The sequence below is a fragment of the Pseudorca crassidens genome, chromosome 15 (assembly GCF_039906515.1).
Source record: "Pseudorca crassidens isolate mPseCra1 chromosome 15, mPseCra1.hap1, whole genome shotgun sequence".
In the NCBI taxonomy this organism is placed as follows: domain Eukaryota; kingdom Metazoa; phylum Chordata; class Mammalia; order Artiodactyla; family Delphinidae; genus Pseudorca; species Pseudorca crassidens.
This window is the reverse complement of record NC_090310.1, coordinates 26,164,251-26,186,962: the sequence shown is the minus strand read 5'-3', so window position 1 is coordinate 26,186,962 and position 22,712 is coordinate 26,164,251. Positions and strand designations below refer to the sequence as shown.

At 48.7% G+C, this 22,712-nt stretch overlaps 1 protein-coding gene across 3 annotated transcripts in view; it reads left to right on the top strand.

The window, feature by feature from the left end:
• Nucleotides 1–22,712, top strand: part of ABCC1 (ATP binding cassette subfamily C member 1 (ABCC1 blood group)) — a 130,588-nt gene that overhangs the window by 28,807 nt on the left and 79,069 nt on the right. For all 3 annotated transcript variants that reach the window (XM_067706541.1, XM_067706540.1, XM_067706539.1), the window contains exons 2-5: nucleotides 9,077–9,253; nucleotides 12,039–12,164; nucleotides 14,929–15,066; nucleotides 16,237–16,362. In XM_067706541.1, the coding sequence (XP_067562642.1) occupies nucleotides 9,077–9,253; nucleotides 12,039–12,164; nucleotides 14,929–15,066; nucleotides 16,237–16,362 (567 nt within the window). The remainder of the gene's footprint in view (nucleotides 1–9,076; nucleotides 9,254–12,038; nucleotides 12,165–14,928; nucleotides 15,067–16,236; nucleotides 16,363–22,712) is intronic.

Genomic DNA, 22,712 nt, shown 5'->3' with positions numbered 1-22,712 from the left:
TATTGCAGACAATACATTTGCTACGTATATAGAGGCATCTGCGCTGGGATTCAAATTCTTGGCTGTCCATACTGCTTACAGGCTGTGTGACTCGGCCTCAGTTTCTGTATCTGTAAAATGGGCTTAGTTATAGCCCTGCCTCCTGGAGTTGTTTGTGATGTAAAGCCCTTAGATCAGTCCTGGCACATGATACTAAGAACCTTACTGACCCTTTCACGTTCCATAGATAGTAGAAGGTAGCACACATTTCTTCATTTGCTTCACATCTTCGCTTAGAGGACATCTTGGCTCAGAGGACTTTCCTGTCCACCTGATATAAAAGTAGCACCCAGTGCCCACCGTGATCCTCTGTTCCCTTGATTCTTCGTCAGGTCGTTTGTTGCCTAGACATACATAGAGTTGTTTGTTTAGTATCTACCTCTTGTGATAGAATGAAACTGAGAATGGAAACCTTATTTACCTCCGAATGGTATTGGCACATAGGAATCTCATGACTAATAGTTGTCCATTGAACTTCCCTGGTGATGCAGTGGTTAAGAATCCGCCTGCCAATGCAGGGGACATGGTTCAAGCCCTGGTTCAGGAAAATCCCACATGCCGCAGAGCAACTAAGCCCGTGCACCACAACTACTAAGCCTGAGCTCTAGGGCCCGCGAGCCACCACTACTGAGCCCGTGAGCCACAACTACTGAAGCCCGTGCGCCTAGAGCCCGTGCTCCACAACAAGAGAAGCCACCGTAGAGAAGCCTGTGCACCGCAAGGAAGAGTAGCCCCTGCTCGCTGCAACTAGAGAAAGCCCGTGTGCAGCAATGAAGACCCAATGCAGCCAAAAATAAACAAACAAACAAATAACTTGATTAAAAAAAATTGTCCACTGAGCCTTAGAAAACTGATGGTTGTAAGTTATTGAGACAGTTGAATGCGAAAAGGGATGTTCAGGCCCCGGGGGAATAGCCTGGTACTAGTAGGCCCTCATTACTCAGTAGTGTCAGAGCAACTCTGCTCACGGATGCTGGTGATGCTGAGCGGCAGTTCAAGTTCATAATCGCCTCCCCTATCATCCTCTCTGCAGCTTCCCTCCTGTCCCGAGGTCGGCCAGCTGGGTCCAGGCAGGACCGTTTCCATTGTCTCCACAGGCCCCAGCCAAGTGAAGCTGTGTCGGCAGGCCGGGGCTGTAGGGGCAGCCCTGCAGAGACCTTAGGCTCTGGCCTAGGGGACACCTGGTACCTGGGTGCTCCTCTCCAGAAGGATTGCAGCCCTGCAAGCACCTTGATTTTAGCCCAGGCAGACCCATTTCAGATTTCTGACCTCTGAAACTATATGATAAGAAAAAGTCTGTGTCATTTTAAACCACGAAATCTATGGTAATTTGTAACAGCAGCTGTAGGAAACTAATACAGGTAATTGGTTCTGAATTTGGTGGTGTTTGGGGGATTCACATCTTCCTCTTGGCCCAGATTCCCTGTGGGTGAAGGCATGTGCTCCAGAAATCTCTGTTAGAATTCTTATATTGCCCATCACTAGGAATTGGTGTCAGGGGTGGGGTGGCTCAGTAGTCAGGCTTCCTAGGTTTGAGCCCCAGCCTCATCCCTTACAGGCTGTGTGATCTTAGGCAAATTATTTGACTTCTCTGTGTCTCAATTTCCTCATCTACCAAATGGGGATCAAAACAGAACCTCCTTTCTGGGTGATCATGAAGATTGAGTTAATTCACATAAGGTGCATGGAAGCAATACCTGGCATACAGTTAGTGCTCAGTTAAAGCTAGGTGTTGTTATTATCAACAACAACACAAGATCGTCGTATTAAGAGTTTAATGCTATAAACTTCATTTATTTTTATTACTGATGTAAGAATTAAGATTAGTGACAATAGTCCTTTATTGAGTGTTAAGATATGACACTGAGCTGTATGTATGTAATTTTATTTAAATTGCAGAATAGCTTTAGGAGATAGGTATTAGCCGTTAGTCATAGGTAAGGCTCAAACAGGTTAAATAACTTGTCTAAGGTCACACAGCGAACAGAGAAGGAAATTGGACCTGTAAGAAAAGGGACAAGGAGACAGATAGTCTTTTGGGGAGGGGAGGAGGAGTGATTGGGAAAGAGAATAGGAAGAGAAGTGGGTTCCAAAAAGTCAACTGAGGCAGTTATAAATAATAGTCATAATCAACATTTATTAGGGCTTTTAGGATCTCCTGTGGAGGAGAAGGTAGTATCTCCATTTTGCCAGTGGGCTTTTTGAGCCTCAGAGAAGAACAGTGACCTGTCCAGCAGTATGCTTCTAGTAATGTTGTATCCCTAAATTCACTCGTGTCAAGTTCTGAATCATGTTGTTGTATAGAAAGTTGACATAGTGGATCAGAACTTGTATTACTAGGGTGCTTTGTATTGTAAGTGAGAGCAAATTTATTTCAAACTTGTGTAAAAGTGAATTTATTGGAAAAGTCCAGTGGGAGGGTGGGCTGCAGGTGAAGCTTGATCCAGCAGCCCACAAAACACCAAGCATCAGTTTCTTTCATCTCTGCCTTTCACGATGTCATCTTCATTCTCACACTTGCCCTGGTGGTGCCACCCCTTCCTCTCCACTCCCAACTCTTGGTGCTTCCTTTATAAATGGCTGAGACACCTGTCAACCCCACATCCTCACTCCGTGTCACTGGGGACAAGAGAGTATGTGTCCTTGTAGTGATTGGATTGACTGGGATCAAGTGCCCATTCTGGAGCTAATCACTAGCACGTGGGTAAAGGACTCTTCTGACTGGCTGATACTAAAGAGGACCTACCCCTGGAGCTTTGCCCCAAGCATGTGGCTGACGAGAGGATTTGCTTACGAACAAGGGCCAGCGGCTGTTGCCAGAGAAGGGAAAATGTGTGTGGGGCGTGGACAACATAAACCCACTGCAGCATGGCCTTTGGGAAGATGCCTTATCTCCTGGTGCCTCGATTTCCTCATCCGTGAAATGGGGATAACAGCAGTGCCTCTTCTGAGGGCTGAGTGGTGTGCCTGGCCCATCCGTGCTCAGAATGTGCTGCTTGTCATTATTCCTCTGAGGGAGAAGGGTGCGACCTGACACCACACAGTAGAAACTGTATGAACTTCCAAAGCTTGTGGGCCAAGCAGACTTGTACTTGTTCCCCAGATCCTCGAATGTCAGCACTGGAGGGAGAGGGACATAAATGGATGACGAAGGTGTCCTGAGAAGAAAAGCCTCAACTGGGGGGATCAGGGGATGCCCTTTCTCTAAGATTTCCATGGGCTGGGTTCCCGGAAGTGCAGAGCCTGGGCCAGCGCTGGTGACTGTTTTCCACACTCCTGGAGCTGAATTTTGTTTCCCAGTAGTTGGGCTGATGGACGCTCCATTAGCAGAAACAGGGAACGATGGTCCGACCAGCTTGATTTCCGAAGCTCCCTGCGTTTGGAGGTAGAGCCCCTGAGGAGGAAGACTGTGGTTAGCTGTCATCTCTGGGTTCGGGGCAGTCTCAGTGAGTCGTTCTTCCTTAAGAGTGGCTTTCGGCATTCCCTGTTTCCCCCAGAAACCCCAAATAGAGGGGACCCCACTGCCTGTCTTCAGGAGTTCTCAAGGGGATTGCACAGAGGATTCATCAAATTCCCGGCAAGTGAGGGACATGCAGGAGGCCTTTGACCCAGTTACGTCACTGCTGTGACAGTGTTGTGGTCAAGACCACTATTGGCGGGCGGTAGTGGCAGCAGGGATGGTGCAAGTTCACGGTCACAATCGGATTTCCTCTTTTCATGCCCCCCTGTCCTTCCGCCTCCCTCCCGTCTCTGCCCTCTCCGTCAGGGCTGGCCACCTGGCTTTAGCAGGAAGCCGCTGTCTGAAGAATAAACCCCTTCCTTTGCTAAGCATTTCTCCGACCTCTCCTTCCCTGGAGTTCCGTGTCCTTAGATGCTCCCCAGTCTCCTCTTGCTCACTTCCTAACTTGAACTTGTCTTTGTCCCTTAAGCTTCCTGACTCTGGGCGGTGCTGCGGTTAGTGGTGGAGATTATTACTAATTATTGGTCTCTGCAACTAATAGCCATCACTTACCAACTCTAGACCGTGCCAGCTGGTGCAGAGGATGGGCCCATTTGATACTTTTTCCAGGCCTGTGTGTTTTCCTGACCGCACTGCTAAGGAGATTGAGGCTTGGAGAAGTTAAGTGACCTGCCCAGGTTCACATGAGGTCAGGGCCTGAATTTTAATCCACATCTATCAGACCAGAAAGCCAGGGTCATAGCCAGGTTCTACCTTGATGGATTGTTTGGTTTTGTTTTTTTTGAATTTTACTTTATTTTATTTTTTTATACAGTAGGTTCTTGTTAGTTATCTATTTTATACGTCTTAGTGTATATATGTCAGTCCCAATCTCCCAGTTGGATTGCTTTTAAATAACAAAGTAGGGGGACTTCCTGGTGACGCAGTGGTTAAGAATCTGCCTGCCAATGCAGGGGACGCGAGTTCGAGCCCTGGCCTGGGAAGATGCCACATGCCACAGAGCAGCTAAGCCCATGTGCCACAACTACTGAGCCTGCACTCTAGAGCCTGTGAGCCACAACTACTGAGCCCGTGTGCCACAACTACTGAGCCCACGTGCCTAGAGCCTGTGCTCCGCAACAAGAGAAGCCACTACAATGAGAAGCCTGCGCACCGCAACAAAGAGTAGCCCCTGCTCACCGCAACTAGAGAAAGCCCGTGCACAGCAACGAAGACCCAATGCAGCCAAAAATAAATAAATAAATAATAAAAATAAATTAATTTAAAAAATTATTTTAAAAAAAGTAGGAAATAATGCTGGGGAGGGGAGACATGGTTTGGGCCATTTGTTTACTCAGTAACCTTTGGGTACCTGCTGGGTGAGGAGGAGATGAGTCAAAAGTAAATACCACACAGTCCTGGCACTCAGGTCCTTGTGTGGTCCTTGCAGGACAGAGGTATTGACAGACACGTGAGAAAATCATTGCAATGTACAGGGGGTGTCCTGATGGTTTGGGGAGTGAAGAAGAAGGCTTCTTAAAGGAGGTATCTGAGTTGGGTTTTGAAGGATGAATAGGAGTTTGTTACTGTGGAAAGACAGTGCAAGAAGAGCTTCTAGCAAGGCATCCCCAAAGAACCATTCATTTGACTAGCAGTTGGGGAATGCCTTAAAGGCAGGGACCTTTAAGGCACCTTAAGGCACCAGGGACCCTTCCTGAATCTCCAGTGCCTTGAGCAGTGCCTGACACAGGCTTGATAAATCCTCCTTTGAGTGAATAGTGGAGTTGACACATTGGGGAACAGGGCGGGAGAAATTGTAGAAGAAACAGATGGGGCTTGAATGTGGAAGGCCTCATGAACCGCAGCAAGGATCGGCTCTGAAAGGTGATCTGGAGCTATTGGAGGTTGTTACCCAATAGCAACAGTTGTGGTCAGGGCCACTATTGGCAGGCGGGGGTGATCAGATCTGTCCCACTTAATATCACAAGTATTTAAGCCTATAACTTTTCCCCTAAGGAGGAGAACCTGACTGCTTTTAAATGCAAAAAATGGCAGGATTTTCAGTTTCACTCATCGTAAAGAGAAAAGGAAGTTAAGCTACAGGGAGATATGTTCCACTATTAGATTGGCAGAGATCAAAAGCTTTTACTATACTGTGGTATGGGAAGTAGTTACCCTTGTACCTTGTTAGGTGCAATATAAACTGATGGTACCCGTTGGAGGCAGTGTCTGTATAAATTTTAAATGCATACACCTTTTGATCCAGCAGGTCTACTTCTAGAAAGTTATCTTACAAACATGCTTGCTTTGTGTGCAATGAGGCACTTATTAGGTTATTTATTCACGGCTTCATTGTTTGTAAGAGCAGCCCAGTGCCCAGTCAGCAGGAGGCTGATGATATAAGGTCAAGTCCATCCATACAATGGAATACAAAGCAGCTGGAACAAAGAATGAGGAAGTGTGCAGAGCAGGATGATCTTTCAGATCTGTTATTAAGAGATGAAAGGAAGGTACAGCGCCGGATGTGTGGAGTATGTTTCCCTCCATTTGATAACAGAAAATACGTATTTATTTTTGTTATAGATGCATAAAATAGTTTCTGGAAGGATACACAAGAAACCGATACTGTCACCTCTAGAGAGAGGAACTGGGAGGTTAAGGACCAGGAATGGAAGGTGGCTTGTGACTTCTACCCTTTTTTCAAAAGAAATAAAATTAAGCTATCAAGGATAAAGTAGATCTGTGGCACTGATAGAGATCAGTTTCTAATGTTAAGTAAAAAAAGCAAGGCATGGAACTGGTATGTATTATGGTACCTTTTGGGGAAGCAAAGTAGGTAAGCTATATTTGGAAGAATATACAAGGTGTTAGCCATGGTAGTTTTGCCTGTGGTTTAGGAGGGGAGTGCTGTGAGTTCAGGAAGGAGGATTTATTTTTCACAGTGTACCATTTTGTGTAGTTTGGGAAAATTTTAGCACGTAAAGTAAATGTATTACCCATTAAAAGTAAATTAATACAAAGAGAGACATGGATGAATACCTCGGTGGATGGGTGGGTGGATGGATGGATGGATGAGTCAGTGGATGGGTAGTTGGGTGGATGGATGGATGAGTCAGTGGGTGGGTAAGTGGGTGGATGGATGGATGGATGAGTCGGTGGGTGGGTAGGTGGGTGGATGGATGGATGGGTGCATGGGTAGTGGGGGTGGGTGAATGGATAGATGGTAGATGGATGGATGAGTTGGTACATGGGTGAATGGGTGGGTGGGTGGATGGATGGATGGGTTCATGGCTGAGTTCATATCTGATGCACGTATGGATGCATAGATAAATAAGATAAATTTGGCTGTGGTGGGGAGGACTAAGTGGGGCCCAGAGGGGCTGGAAGCAGGGAATGGCTAGAAAACTACTGCAGGAGTCCAGGCAAGGAATAATTGGGGTAAGGATCAGATTACTGAATTGATTCACATAGGAACCGAGCTTCCTGTATACCTAACTGTGTATATTAAGTCCCAGCATTCTTATCTTACTAGAAAGGCAGATGCCTTTGGAATGAGCTTTTTCTGGCAACTGCCCAGAAACTGCTTTGTATATAATAACCACCAACAGTTTAATCCCCATTTTCACCATCACCTTAAGAATTATAAGTGAAACCAATTAAAATAGTCTTTGATATAAACTACTCCTCTCCATGCTCATTCTTATTTCCAAAGCTTTCTTCCAGTGCCCAAGTCCAGAGGCATGACCTTTGTCCTTTTAAGGGTTTCTTTGTGTCTAGAAGTTTCCTGGCTAAATCCCTTGGTGTATGTTGACCTTTTAAAGTTTACTTTTCAATGATTCCTTGTTCTTTGTTCTGGAAAAATAACCATTTATATCACAGAATAATTAAACCTCTGAAGAACCAGTTTGGGTACTTAATACCTAGGTCTTTCTCTCTCCCTCTTTTTCAAGTCAAATCCTTTTTTTCAACCATCTTAACCATTTTTAAGTGTACACTTCAGCAGCGTTAAGTATACTCACAGCGTTGTGCACAACTCTTTTGAAAAACTCGGAACATATATTTTGATTGATCATCAAATGTATCTTTAAGTGAAATGGTCTGCTTGTTCCCATCATTTTCTCTTCTATAACGTTCTTTGATGTGGCTTTAAAACTTGCATGGAGTTGTAAGAATCCAGGTTCCTTGGAGTTCCTTGGTGGTCTCACTTATCTGATTGTGGGAAGGCTGTTGGAACCGGAGCTGTCTGGAGGTGTCTGGAGAGCACATCATCCAGTGGTGGGGATAGAGTGCTGGGGGAAGGGGGCTGCATGGGGACTGGCCAGCTGGACCGCATGGACCTCATCCAAAGGCTGGCTACTGCTAGCTCCTCCCAATGGTTGTAAGGTGGAAATATGGGCCCAGTGCTGCCAGATTTTCTGATTTTTTAAAAGAGACACTGGAAATCCAAGTTTTACATGAAATTTCCTGATTTTTAAATGTTGGCAGCTAACATAAGATTTTTTTAAAAAAAAAGCATGCTTAAAACACCAACAACAGTAACAGCAAACAATCTGCGAGCCATATCAGCCTGGGAGCCACCTGTTTCAGACCTCTAATTTCATCCCACCCAATTATGGTAGAGATAGGAAATTGCGACCCCAAGATAGGGTAATAACTTTTCCCAAAGTTGTATAATGGTTCAGTGGTCAGATCAGGACTTGAATTAAATTTTCCATTACGGAAGTCTGAAGTTTATTCTTGGGCAGATACAGATATACCTGGTCTATTTATGTATGTATCTATCTACTTATCTATTTGGCGTGTCTCTAATGAAGTACAGGTGGCTTGTTAAAAAATTAAAAGTAATTGAAACAAATTTGTTTCTGAGGCTGGATAGCATAGTGGTTAAATGCAGGAACTCCAGAGCTGAATTCCCTGAGTTTGAGTTTGGCTCCAGATCTTACCAACTGTGAGATACTGGGCAAATCACTGAACCTCTCTGTGCCTTAGTTTTCCCTCCTGAAAAAGGAATGATAAAGTAATTATAGAATTAAAGGAGGTAATACATATAAAGGACTTAGAATAGGGCCTAGAACATAGAACTGCAATTTGGATGTTATCCATGCTGCTACTGCTACTGCTGAAGGTGGTGATGACGATGGCCATGCTGATGGTGCTGATGAAAGTGATCACGATAGTGGTGATGCTGATGACATTGATGGCAGTGATACAGGGATCATGGTGATGACAATGAAGAAGAATAATAGAAAGCTCTTAGTTCCCAAGATTGTAAAGTAGGAATGATTTATATGACTAAACGACGTGTCAGTTTACAGAATACCCTTTAGGATTCCTTTAAATGGCAGTCTCCATCTTTCGTACAATAATGGAACTTACCACAGGTCCCAGAACTTGTCCGTTAGGTGAGGTGAGATATACGTTTGTTCGTTGTTCCTTGTTTGTAGTCTTTCTGGCTACTAATCTTTCCAGTTTGCCTGTTCTGCCTGGTGGGGCCTCGTTGTTCTTAAACCCCATGACAGCTAGTTTTGAACTCTTCATGGGCCCCTTGTCCAAGCTCTTGGGGACGTCCTGTTGACCTGTGCCTGTTTGTGTCCTCAGGAGTGGAATGTCACGTGGAACACCAGCAGCCCCGACTTCACCAAGTGCTTTCAGAACACCGTCCTCGTGTGGGTGCCTTGCTCTTACCTTTGGGCCTGCTTCCCCTTCTACTTCCTCTATCTCTCCCGCCATGACCGGGGCTACATTCAAATGACACATCTCAACAAAGCCAAAACTGTAAGTCACGTGGGAGTTTATCATGATGTGTGTGTTGTGGGTGTGTGTGTGCTGGGGCGGGGAATGGTAGTTGTGAAAACTGATATGTTCCTTCTGCTTAATTGGCCCTGAGTTCCTTTTACTGGGAGACGGAATAATAATGTGGTGGGTAAAGGCTGGGGCTCTGAGTTCAGACGTGGGTTCAGATATCGGCTCTGCCACTTACTAGCTGTGTGGCTTTGAGCAAATTTCTTTTTTCCTTCCAGTTTTATTGAGATAAAATAGACATGCAGCACTGTGTACGTTTAAGTGTACAGCATAATAATTTGACTTACATCGTGAAATGATTATCACAGTAAGTTTTGTGAACATCCACCATCTCTTATAGGAACAAAATCAAAGAAATAGAAAGAAAGTTTTTTTCTTTGAGCAAATATCTTAACTTCCCTGAGCCTCAGTTCCCCCATGATTATAGTGGGGGTGATAGGATCTATCTCACGAGATTATCCGGAGGTCTTCCTCCCTGACCAAGGATGTCTTTTTATTTTTTTTTTAAAGATTTATTATTTATTTATTTTATTTACTTTTGGCTGTGTCAGGTCTTAGTTGTGGCACGCAGTATCTTCGTTGAGGCATGCGGGCTCTTTGTCGTGGTGCGCGGGCTCCAGGGTGCACGGGCTCCGTAGTTGTGGCGTGCGGGTTCCCGGGTGCGTGGGCTCTGTAGTTTGCGGCACATGGGCTCTAGTTGTGGCGTATGGGCTTAATTGCCCCGTGGCATGTGGGATCTTAGTTCCCTGACCAGGGATCGAACCCGCATCCTCTGCATTGTAAGGCGGATTCTTTATCACTGGACCACCAGGGAAGTCCCAAGGATGTCTTTTTAATTTTAAAAAAGTTTTTATCTTGAAATAGTTTCAAACTATAGAAGAGTTGCAAGGATGATACTAAGCACTCCCCAGCCCTGTATACCCGTGACTCATAGTCACCGATTTTTAACATTTTGCCACATTTAACATTTTAACCTCATCCTTCTCTTTTGCTCTCTCCATATACACGTATTATTTATGTTTTTCTGAATCACTTGGGAAAAGCTAGCATCCACCACACCCCTTTACCTGTGATTCTTCAGTGTATCTTTTCTCAAAACAGGGATATTCTCTTATATAACAACAGTACAGTAAATTCAGGAAATTTAACATGGACATAATACTTAAAAAAAAAAACTGTGTATATTCCAGTTTTGTCACTTGTCCCAATACTGTCCTTTCTAGCACCCCCCTCCCCCTCCCCTCACTTCAAGGTCCTGTGTTGCATCTAGTCACACTCTTTATTTTTCTGTAATTTTGGAAGAACTTTTCACCTTTCTTTGTGTTTTATGACATTGGCATATTTGGAGCGCGTGGGCCAGTTAGTTTAGAGTCAGTTCCTCAACTTGGGCATTGGGATGATGCTCCCTCATGATTAGATTCAGGTAATGCCTGTCTGGCTGGAAAACTACAAAAGGGATGTGGGGTCCTTCTCTGGCTACATCTAAGGCCGCATGGTGTCCGTCTGCCCCTCGGTGATCGGCTTAATTTTGTTCCTCTGGTCAGCGTGTCTGGTTTCTCTGCTGTGCAGGTGCTGGTTTTCCCCTCATAAGGATGAGCTTTCTGGGGGAGACACGTGAAGGGCATGTGTATACCTGCTCCTCATTCCACTTTCTCCTCTTGACTTAGCATGTGTCTCAGTCCTTTTTTAAGCCACATTTCCCAAAATTTATTTCCATAAGCCCTTGGCAAACAGGAAAACTTGAGTGATTTTACTGAAGCTGTCCCCTTGCTTATAATACCGCCGTCCAAACCTGTCTCGTTCAGACCACAATCTGAGCCTATCTCAACATGCTGTCTGCTCCCCTATCCTCAGCTGGACCTGATGTCTTCCTCTTAGACTTCTGGAAGTGCTTTGTACTTCTCTTGGGGGACAACATCTCCCTTTAAAATGTAAATCAGATTTTATCCGTGCCTTGCTCAAAAAAACTCTAGTGGCTTCTCATTATAGGGAATAAAACCTGGACGTCCTCACAGTGGCCCCGCTTGGTCTGGCTCCAGGCTCCTCTTCAGCCATCTCCTGCCACACCCACGGCTCATGCCACAGCAGCCGCAACCTTACTGAACACATTCCTACCTCAGGACCTTTGCACTTGCCGTCTGCCTGAATAGTTCTTTCCCTCCAATAGTCACTGTTGGCTCTTTACCCAGATGTCACCTGATGGGAGAGGCCTTCTCTGACCACCCTATCTAATCTGTTCTATTTCTCCTTATATTACTTCTTGCTAGCATTATAGTATGTATTTTTCAGTTTGTTGCTTGCCTGTTTCCTTCCACTGGAATCGCAGCTCCATGAAGGCAGTGACTTCTGTCTGTTTTATTCTGTTATCCCCTTGGCACCTTGGCAGGTATGTGGCCCACAGTAGGACCCCAGTAGATTTTGGTTGGATGAATGGTCATCGTGAGAGGCGCCCTGTGCAGGCTGCTGGGGTTACAGATGTAGATAAGCCAGACTTGCGTTTTCAGGTGCTGGGGAGAATAGTGACCACACAGCGTTGTGCCTGTGGTGCAGGAGAGATACAGACCAGTGTGGGACGGCCCAGGTGCTGGCTCACCCTACCTAGGGCTTGTCTGTGTTCCAGAGGATACATGCTGTATCTGAAGACCACAGCTGATGGTTTAGGGGGTGGCTGGTGCCCCCAAGGCTGAGATTTTTGCACAGGTGCTGGGGGAGGTTCCGTCGCTGTCCGTTGTAAGATGTGTATGTACTTCTCTTCCAGGCCTTGGGATTTTTGCTATGGACCGTCTGCTGGGCAGACCTCTTCTACTCTTTCTGGGAAAGAAGTTTGGGCAAGCTCCTGGCCCCAGTGTTTCTGGTCAGCCCAACCCTCTTGGGCATCACCATGGTAAGTAGGGGCTGGCACTGTGGAGGCCAAAAGTAGGGGCTGGCATTTAGAAATGAAATGATCTCACAGTAGAAATCCATAAATACAGCAGTGTTAGTTGGATTTGATGTGGTCTTGGCGGGGCGGGGGGTAGGGAGGAAGGGATGATGGGGCTGAGGCCTAAAGGATGAGCAGGATGTTAAAAAGTTGAAGGGGCTGGGGGTAGAAGATGATCCAGTTGGAGAAGATAGCATGTGCAGAAGTCCTGGGGTCGGAGAGAGAGAGTGAGAGTTGGCCTGTGTGGCTGGGGCAGAGACAGTAAGGAGGGGAGAGCAGGGGAGCAGGAATGGCAGGAAGGGCAGAGGGCTGACCCCGAAGGACCTCGAGCTTCAGGCTTAGTGGGTTTTGTCTTGTTTTTCATTCCTGAAGGTGGGTTCTAAACCTTTTTTGTGCCATGGACCCCTTTCTTCTTTGCCAATCTGGTCTCCTCAGAATAATCATAGAACACATAGGCTTACAAAGGAAACCAATCATACACACATATGTTTACATATGAAGATTTTGTGATGTACATTTATATTTTTACTTGAGGTTTAATTTACATAGGGTAAAATTCACTTTTTTCCTTGAACAGTTCATGAGTTTTGATAAACAAATATTGTCAGGTGAGTACCACGTCCACAATCAAGATACGGAACAGCTCCATCACCCCCAAAAGTTCCCTGGTGCCGCCCCAGCCCTTCTCTCCACCTCTTTACCCCGCCCCCCACCCGGCTACTGCTGCTGTGTTTTCTGCCCCTATCACTTTGCCTTTTCCAGAATGTCATGTGAATGGAACCATGAAGGCTGGAGCAGTTTGAGTCTGACTTCTCAGGCCCTGCGGTTCCAAAGATCTTTTTTTTTTTAAAGTCACTCAGCGTGTTTGATTGTATGGATTCCGCACGCACTGTTTATCCGTTCTTCGGGTGCAGTACATTTGGGCTGGGAAACCAGTTATCTTTAATCACAGTTATGAAAAGATTAAAACGCAAAATAAAAATATATGTGCTTCTTTATGAATACATTTCAAATCAAGACCTACCAGCAGCTGTGACTGATGCTGCCTTAATTTCCAAATAGCAATTGATGACCATACGTGATAGTCAGAGACATCTTCAGGTACCTTTTTTTTTTTTTTGGCCGCCGCCATGCAGCATGTAGAGTCTTAGTTCCCCAACTGGGGATCGAACCCATGCCCCCTGCAGTGGAAGCACGGAGTCTTAACCACTGGACCGCCAGGGAAGTGCCTTCAGCTGTCTATTTTCAGATAGGATGACAGAGCCCCAGGCACTGCCGATGCCATTGTGGTGTGTTGCTTTCACGTGTCATTGGTGGTGCTAATAAGGGAAAGTGAAAGTGTAATTGTTTCCCATCTAAGTTCATGGACCCCTGGGTTCTATCCAGAGCCTGTCCTTGGACCCCAGGTTAAAACCCCCCAGTCCTAAAGGCAAAGGTTCTGAGCCAGGGCATGCCAGGCTGTGCATATTTAAGAGCTCACCGTGGCCTCCAAGTGGAGAATGGATTGTGGTGCAGGAGTGGAAGCTGGGAGGCCAGTAGGGGGTCATCTGGCATAAGGGGATGGAGGCTGAGACCAGGGTGAGCAGCAGGTAAGCTGAGGGTGGGCCTTGGTGGCAGAGCCAGTGTGAGTTGCTGATGGATAGATGCAGGGAGTGAGGGAGATGGGGCACCGAGGAGGACAGATGAGGACAGACAGACGTGTCTCTGGCTCAAGCAGCTGGGGGATGAGGGGAGGTGCCCTGGGTGCCCGTAGCTCCACGGGAGTCAGGTTCGTGACTGTGACTGGCGTTGGGGTCTGCCTCCAGAGGGCCGCCTGTCTGGGGAATGGCCGTGGCATTTCCTTCTTTCAAGGAAACACAGTTTCATTGTTTATTTTCTCTTCCTGATCTCTAAGTCACGTGTAAAACGGAAGTCATAGCTCCGGGTATCAGGAATGAAATAAAACCCCAATCCGCCCACCACGGTTGTTCTAATGAAGTTTCCTGAAGACAGGCGTGTGACAGTAGCAGGTTAAGTAAGTTTCCTGATCTGCAAACTGGGGTTGAAAACAGTTGAAAACAGGCTGCACCGAGTCGGTGCGTGTGAATGCCTCCTGTGTGGCGGAGATAAGAGAAGCTCAATAAAGGGGAGCAGTTAACCACTGATGCCCAAGGCACAAGAACCAGTCAGCATCAGGGCTGGATTTCCTGATCTAAATCGAGGGTCGGCCTGCCACCTGTTTTTGTAAATAAAGTTTTATTGGCACACAGCCGTGTCCACTCTTTCATGTATCGTGTAAGGCTGCTTTCACACTGCAGTGCAGACTTGAGTAGTTGTGAAAGAAACTCCATGGCCCACAAAGCCTAAAATATTTACTCTCCGGTTGTTTAAGAAAAAGTGTGCCGATCTCTGTCGTAAACTGAGCTTTCCCCTGACTTTTCCATCCTGTCCTGGGTCTGTACCTGGTCTGTTAGATTCCCACAGCTCTTGAGTTGGATACTGTTGTCATCCCCATTTTGCAGACAAGGCAGCAGAGGCTCAGAGAGGTTCGGTGACTTGTCCAGGGTCACCCAGCAAGGCGAGAGCAGAGCTGGGACTGGAGCCAGGTCCTTCCCAGGCTGTTCCCAGTGCTTCCCACGCCCGACAGCAGCCCTCCTCCAGGCCTTGCATCTGCCAGACTCTGGACTGTGGGAGCCTTGGGAGCCTGGCCTTCTCCTGACGACTCCTGTTGTATGCTTTTCTCTTCCAGCTGCTTGCTACCTTTTTAATTCAGATCGAGAGAAGGAGGGGAGTTCAGTCCTCAGGAATCATGCTCACTTTCTGGCTTATAGCCCTACTGTGTGCCCTGGCCATCCTGAGATCCAAAATCATGACTGCCTTAAAAGAGGTAAGTGGTGGCCTCATTTTGCGTCTTCCGTCAGCATCTCCTGGAAGATGCTTGTTCCTTCTGGCTTTTGTGGAGACCATGCGTTTCCATGGGAACCAGGGGATGGCTACTGCACGGGCCCAGCTTCTTTCCTGAGGATTTCCCTTGCCTGTGCAACCTTTGTTCTAGAACCTTCTTTCCTCAGGGCCCCATGTGTCTGTGTAGCTCTTGGGCAGGAGCTATGGGCAGATGCACGCCACCCTCTGAACCTCTGTCAGCGGTAACAGCCAGGCAGGTTGGCGCTCAGTGTCTGTTGTCTGGAACAGAGCAGAGCAGGGAGCAATGTTTGCAGGGTGGTGGCTTGGGGACCCTAGACTCGTCCCCACTTTGCCTTGGTGCTGCTCTGGCTGGGAAGTGGCTCTCGTTGGCTGCCATCTGCTGCTCCTAGGGATTCAGAAGAGCGTGCTCTTTCAGACTGTCACGTGGTTCCCTGTCACCTTCGGGCTAATCAGGAACTGGCATCAGGCAAAGGAAGGAAGAGTAACTGAATGTTTGTTGAGCACCTGCAGTGTACATTGCAGGCAGCTGACATTTATTGAGTTGGTGTTTACAAAGTGCCAGGCCGGGGACTGAGTCGTTTCCGTGAATAATCTTACTGACTTCTCACAATTACCCTGACAGGGTCTCTCAGCTTCAGCACTCATTGACATTTGGGGCCCAAGACATCTTTGTTTTGTGGGACTGTCCTGTGCTTGTCGGATGTGCGGGGCAGTGCCAGTAGCCTCCCACTCCTGAACAGAAGTGTCTCTAGACACTACCAGATGTTCCCCGGGAGGCAAAGTCACGCCCACTTGAGAACCACTGGTCTGTCTGTAGATGGGGAAACTGACGCACAGAGAGGTTAAGTCCCATGGCCAGAATGAGCAGAGTCAGGCCTTGAAGGTAGGTCTGTGCTACTCCCAAGCCTGGGGCTCCTCCGCCGTGTCGGCTGCCTGGACCAGGCAGTGTGGACCAGGCTGTGACGTAACTGCTTGTCTTCTGTTATCTTGCAGGGGGTAGGGTCAGGGTGGGAAAGCTTGCCGTCAGGCCTGCAGGCTGAGAGAGTGGGCCTCCTGCTGTCTGCTCCCCCAGCCTCCGCAGGTTGCTTCCAGAAAGTGATGTTTTCTTCCTCCTTCCCTCCCTCTCATTCAGGATGCCCAAGTCGACGTCTTTCGCGATGTCACTTTCTACATTTACTTCTCCCTCGTGCTGATCCAGCTTGTGTTGTCCTGCTTCTCAGACCGCTCACCCCTGTTCTCCGAAACCATCCACGATCCCGTAAGTGTGATCACAGATGAGCACAGACACGTGTGTGTGCATGTGCGTGTGCAAGAGAGAATGCACAGTGCCAGCTAACGTTGATTTGAGCCAGTATCGTCCATCTAGGAGCTCCTTCTGTCTTCCCTGAACACCTGGCGATACGTAACATTATCCTCTCCACTTTACCGTTGGAAAAACTGAGCCGTAGACGTGGCTCGGGGGATTTAAGGAGGGAATCTGATTCACAGTTGTTAACTGCTGTGTTTTCCAGCCCGTTGTCTCATTTGGTTGGCGTAGTGGTTTTAGACAGTGCGAGTGAACTTTTAAAAATCAGGAAATTTCATATAAGTTCAAACTGTCCAGATTTTCTAGAAAAATGAGAAGTTCTGGCAGCAGTAGGGCTGTTATCCCACATGGCAGCGGTTGGCCAGATTTGACGAGCATTGCCCTGGTTTCCTTCCACAGTCCTCACCACTCCCTGCTTCATTAGACAGTCTTGCTTCCGTCACCTGTGTACGTGCCTGGCCCATGGGGGGTTTGAGTTTGAGACCCTGGGTCTCTTCCGTCCGCTTGAGGGAAATCCTGCTTGTGTAGAAGGATCTGAGTGGGCCGGGTGGGGATGGCCGCCCTTCTGCTGGTAGCAGGAAAGTGAACACGGTTATTTATCACCCTTGCCTGTCTTCTTTCTCCCTCTCTGCCTCCGTCCATCCTCTTTGCCTTCCTCATTCCTCCCCTTTCTTCCCTCCCTCCTTCTGTCTAGTGCTGAGTGCCAGGCCTCAATCTGGACACAGGGCTGTAGCAGTGAATAAAGCAGAGTTATTGCCACTTGAGGTTTATGTTTTCATGGGCAGGGGCACAAACAGTAACCCAGGAGCCAAGTATATATCCTATCAGTCAGGTGGTGGTAAAGGCTAGGAAGAATAGTGGGGAAAGGAGGTAGAGATGATGGTTTGGGGTCGTGTGTGGTTTTGATAAAAGCCATCAGGGAAGCCTGCCTCCCCCCCGCCTCCAGGAAACCTCATTGGAGCAGAGACCTGAAGGAGTGAGGGAGCCAGGCAAGCAGATACCCAGGGAAAGAGGTTCCAGGCAGAGGGGTGGCAAGTGCAAAGGCCCTGGGGCAGAGCTGCCGTGAATGTCGCCGGAACAGCAGGAAAGGCTAGTGTGGCTGGAGAAGCGAGAGGCAGGAGGGGGCTGAGGGATGGCCTCTGAGAGCCGGGACAGTCACCTATGGGCCGGGAGGGCTGTTTGGATTTTATTTTGAGAGGGATGGGAAGCCTTTGGAGCGTTCATTTGATGCTTTGTTCATGGTTAGTCAGCTGCTAACGGATGAAATTGCAGTGGGAGCAGTTTTCAGCTGTGGTTCTGCTGGGTTTGGCCTGAACCTCAGCAAAAGGCTGAGGCTGCTTTTGTGGGTGATGAAAGGATCTGTGGGGCATCAGCCTGGAGGAGGTGACGGATGCTCCCAGTGTAAGTTTCAGAAACCCGTGCCCTAGAGTGTGTTCAGAGAGGCCCCATTTTCTCATCTCCCTGCTCTGGGAGGAGCTGGGTTGGAGAAGTTAGACAAGTGTGTATGTGTGTCTGTGAATGTGTGTATATATGTGTGTTTGTGCACATAGGGGTGTGTGTGTGTGTGGTGTGTGTACGTGCATGCACATATGTTTACATGTCTTGCATGTAGATGTGTATGAGTGTGTGCATGTGTGTGTTTTTGTGTGTTCATATGAGTGTGTTTTGCATGTGTGTAAAGTTCACAAGGGCAGCAGCCATGCGTGAGCACCCAGGGGATCCAGCCCCCGGCTGGCACAGAGGAGGAGCTAAGATGTCTCCGGCCCTCACGTCTGCTGTTCATAGGTGTTTGTGTGCACGGGTGTGGGTGTGTGACAGTGGAGTGTCCCCATCAGAAACATTAGGTGTCAGGCTGTTCTGTGGAGAAGGGGATCGCACTGAACAAGTCATACCCCCCCGAGTGACTGCAGACCCTGTGGTGCTCTGGGGGTAAACCGAGCCCAGGGGAGGCGGACAGGCCCACGTGGGGATCTCCTGACTCTTCAGGCTCCCTGTGGGGCCTGAGAAGCAGCCTCTCCCACTGGACGGTCCCTGATGCTTTATGGGGAATTTCTGATTTCTGGTCCCCTCTGGGATCTGGATAGAATTCCTGTCTCTTCTCTCCTGGGTGTGTGTGCCTCGGGGTGTCTCAAAGAGCTGCCTTCCTCCTCCCATTGTGCTTTCTGCAGTTCTGGGGTGTGGGGCCTTCTCTGCCCGGGTACCCCGACTCTTCTCCCAGCTGTTCCTTTTCTCTTGTGGGACTCAAGGCTCAAAGAGGTTGTCTTGACTTACAGCCTGAATCTGATGGTGGAGGCAACATGGTAATGGAAGGAGAGCCTCATTTTGGAGTCAGGCAGACCCTGGGCTTTAATTTCACCTGCGTCCCATTTATTCTTCCAATAGATATTTATTAAGCACCGTTTTTATACTGCGCTTCGTTCTGGGGACACAGCAGTATGTGAAAAAGTGTGGTCCATGCCCTGCTACGCTTATCTGTTACTCCGTAACAAACCACCCTGAATTTAGTGGCATAAAACAGCAACAGTACTTTGTTATGTTTCACAGGCCCGGGCGTTGGCTGGGCTCAGCTGGGTGGTTTTCACTCAGGGTCCTTGCTCACGTGTCGGGTGGTTAGCGCGTTGGCCTCTGGCTGGAGCCTCAGCCAGGGTTGACAGCCCCACCTGGTCTCCCCGAGCTGCCTGGGCTTCCTCACAGCGTGACGGCTGGTCTCTAAGAGTGAGCACGCATGAGGTGGAAGCTGTGTCACCTTTTAGGACCTAGTCCCAGAGTCACATAGAGTCACTCCTGCCACCCTCTTCTGATTGAGGGAACCACGAAGGTCTTCTGGGTGCAAGGGGTGGGCGCACACAGGCCCCCACCTCTAGATGGGGGAGCGGCCAGGTCTCATTGTAAGAAGAGCATGTGAGATGGCAGGTGATTCCTGGCCAACTTTGGAAAGTACCATCTACTGCATGCCCCCAGGAAGCTATCATCCCTTTAAGCAGATCAGCAGACTGTGTGACTACAGTCGAGATGAAGGCTGGGAATCAGGTTATGTGACTTCTGGATCTGACTTTGGGCAAGTCGCTCCTCCTTTCAAGACCTCAGTGTCCTGTTCTTGAAAATGGGTTGAGGCTCGATTTGATGCTGGCCGCACCCGCCTCCCTGCCCCGGAGCTGAGGCCTGTGACCTGGGGAGGAGGACGCTGCTAGGTGTCACCTCTGCTGTCTCCCCGTCACCCTCAGGGTTCACATCACAGTGGAGCCGGAAGATGGGGTGAGTCCAGTCCCTGTCGCTGTCCCACCCTCAGAGCAGCAGTCCCATGTCACCTGTCCTCAGAGCAGTCAGCCAAGCCCAGGGTCAGGCGGGGCCAGCCTGGGGGCCGGCAGTGCTGACCTTCTCCCCCCGCTGAGTCACCGAGCTGTCATCCTCCCCAGCTGGCCCCGTGCCTGATGTGTGACTCAGAGCTGTGTCCTGGCCCTGCTTCCTGGCAGGGCTGCTCCCCTCTGTGCATCAGGTGGGGCCTGGCTGAGTGGGCCTCGCAGGCTTTCTGAGGCTGTCACCTGTCCCCAGCCTCTAGTGCTTTGATCTTGCTGGCCCTGAGGCTACCGCTTAGGATGCAGGGACGGGGTTGCCGTTGGCAGTTGGGGGCATCAGGGGCAAATGTGGCAGATAGTAGACCCTCAGTTCTCAAAGTGGGGTCCTCAGACCGGCAGCATCAGCATCCCTCAGGTGCTCATTAGAAATGCAGAGTTTCAGGCCTGCCAAGTCCTGTTGAGTCAGGGTCTCATTTTCACAAGATCCCTGGGTGGTTCATGGTTGGAAAGCACTGGTTTAGCAAATTCTTAAAAATTGCTCAGCTCATTTGGTGTAAGAGGTATTTTTAATCCTGTTCGTATTTTACTGTGAACATTTCAAATCTACAGAAAAGTTGAAAGACACAGCGAGTACTCCCCATCTACCCACCAACTGTATTTTACAAGTTAACATTTTGCTAAATTTGCTTTATCACAGATCTATCTAGTCAGCCAGCCGGCTAAGATTTTTGGTATTTAAAAGTGACCTTGAAATACATTAGTATCCTTCATTCACACACTTCACTGTGCAAATCATTAGCCAGAGCTCAATATCTCTTTATGGTTCGTTTTTTTTTTTTTTTAAGTAAATTTACGTAGTGACATTCCTGAATCTTAAGTTACCATTTGATGAGTTCTGACAAATGAGTAACTCAAACCCCTATTGAGATACAGAACATTCCCAGGACCCCAGAAAGTCCCGGACCTCCTGCCCCTTCATGGTCAGTCTCTACCCTTTGCAGCCCAGAGGCAACTGCTGGGCCTAGACCTTTAATGAGAGCATCGAAAACTCCATTTTTAATTCCTTTCTCCGTTATGCTTTCGGCCATTTAGTGATTCGGCGTTGTGCCGGGGGCTCCGCTGGGCTCGGAGCACCTAGAAACGAACCGACATTGACTGCCCCTTAGGAAAGATAGAGGAGGCGGCGGGCAAATAAGCTGCTGCTGCGGGATGGACAGTGGGGTTCCAAGACAGGGGAGTGCTGGGGGCTGCGGGTGCCCGAGGAGCAGTCCTGCACTCAGCCTGGGGGGCCAGAGCCAGCATCCGAATGAGGGGATGCCTCCATCCCCTCCCGTAAGGTTGAAGGCTTGGAGGGTGGATGGGAAGGTGCTCCTGGTGGTGGAAGCAGCATGTCCAGAGGTCCAGCGGTACGATGGAACTTGTGGGTGTTTGGGTACTGTGTGGACTTCTGCTTGGTTGGGTCTCTTGCTGAAAGGAGGATGCATGAGGCTGGTGACACTTTAGGAAAGCCATTGCCAGAGTCCAGGCAGGTTGAGAGGAAGGCTGGCCTGAACAGTGACCCTGTGTGTAGCAGAGCATCAAAAACCAGGAAGAGAAATCGGACAAGTTCATGGGCAAAGCACACATCGTGTGTGCTGCAGTAGAAGAAGTTGTGGTCCTGCACCCGGAGGAGCTTTACACAGCTGAGAAGCGGCAGGGCCAACAAAGGACACTAGTGTAACATGCTGTACCAACGGATTTCTTATTGTCCGACGTTTAGGTGGTTCCAGCCAATAATAACGATAGCAGCCTTGTGTTAATAAATAAAATTAACTTATTTAATCCTCACGGCAACCCAACTTTGAGGCGGAACTGTGAGTCTCCCCCCATTTTATAGATGAGGACACCGAGGTTCAGGGTGGTGTAGTGTCGCCTGAGTTGACAGGGCTGGACTGGGAGCCCTTCCACCAGGTGAGCCCTTCACATCAGAGCCTGCATCAGCATCACCTGGAGGGCTTGTTAAAACACAGATCAGGGACTTCCCTGGTGGCACAGTGGTTGAGAGTCCGCCTGCCGATGCAGGGGACACGGGTTCGTGCCCCGGTCCGGGAAGAACCCACATGCCGCGGAGCGGCTGGGCCCGTGAGCCATGGCCGCTGAGCCTGCGCGTCTGGAGCCTGTGCTCCGCAATGGGAGAGGCCACAGCAGTGAGAGGCCCGCGTACCGAAAAAAAAAAAAAAAAAAAAACACAGATCATTGCTGGGTCCCACCCCCAGAGCTTCTGAGTCAGTCAGTTTGGGTGGGGCCTAAGCCTTTCTGTTTTTAACAAACTGCCAGGCACCGTGGATGCTGGTGATGGGGCCAGGTTTCAGAACCCCTGGTCTGAGCTACAGTGCTGCTTACGCGTCCCTTACTGCTGGAGTAACTGGCAGAAAACTGAACTAAAAGTAGAATCAAAACCAGAAAAGGTGGGTGAGGACCCAGAGAGTTTCTGACAGAAAGGCCAGTATGCTGAGGGCCCAGACAAAGGTCCTCAGAGTGCCTTGTGGTCACGGGTGACCAGTTCTCAGAGAACCAGTGCCTGGGGGGCTGTGTACCAAATTAGTTTAAACCTCATAGTTTCAGGCCAAATTACCTGCACCAGGTAGAGATGCCAAAGAATGCAGCTCTCTGCATGAACCTCCCTGCTCCTCTTCCTCCGCCTTCAGCCAGGGCCTGTCTGAATTATTCTTGTTTCTTTTTTTTTTTCCCCGGTACACGGGCCTCTCACTGTTGTGGCCTCTCCCGTTGCAGAGCACAGGCTCCGGACGCGCAGGCTCAGCGGCCATGGCTCATGGGCCCAGCCGCTCCGCGGCATGTGGGATCTTCCTGGACCGGGGCACGAACCCGTGTCCCCTGCATCAGCAGGCGGACTCTCAACCACTGCGCCACCAGGGAAGCCCTGAATTATTCTTGTTTCTAACCAAATGGGGGATCAGTTAACAATCCTCCTTCCTCCTGGGACAGGAGTTACTCCATTTCAGTCTC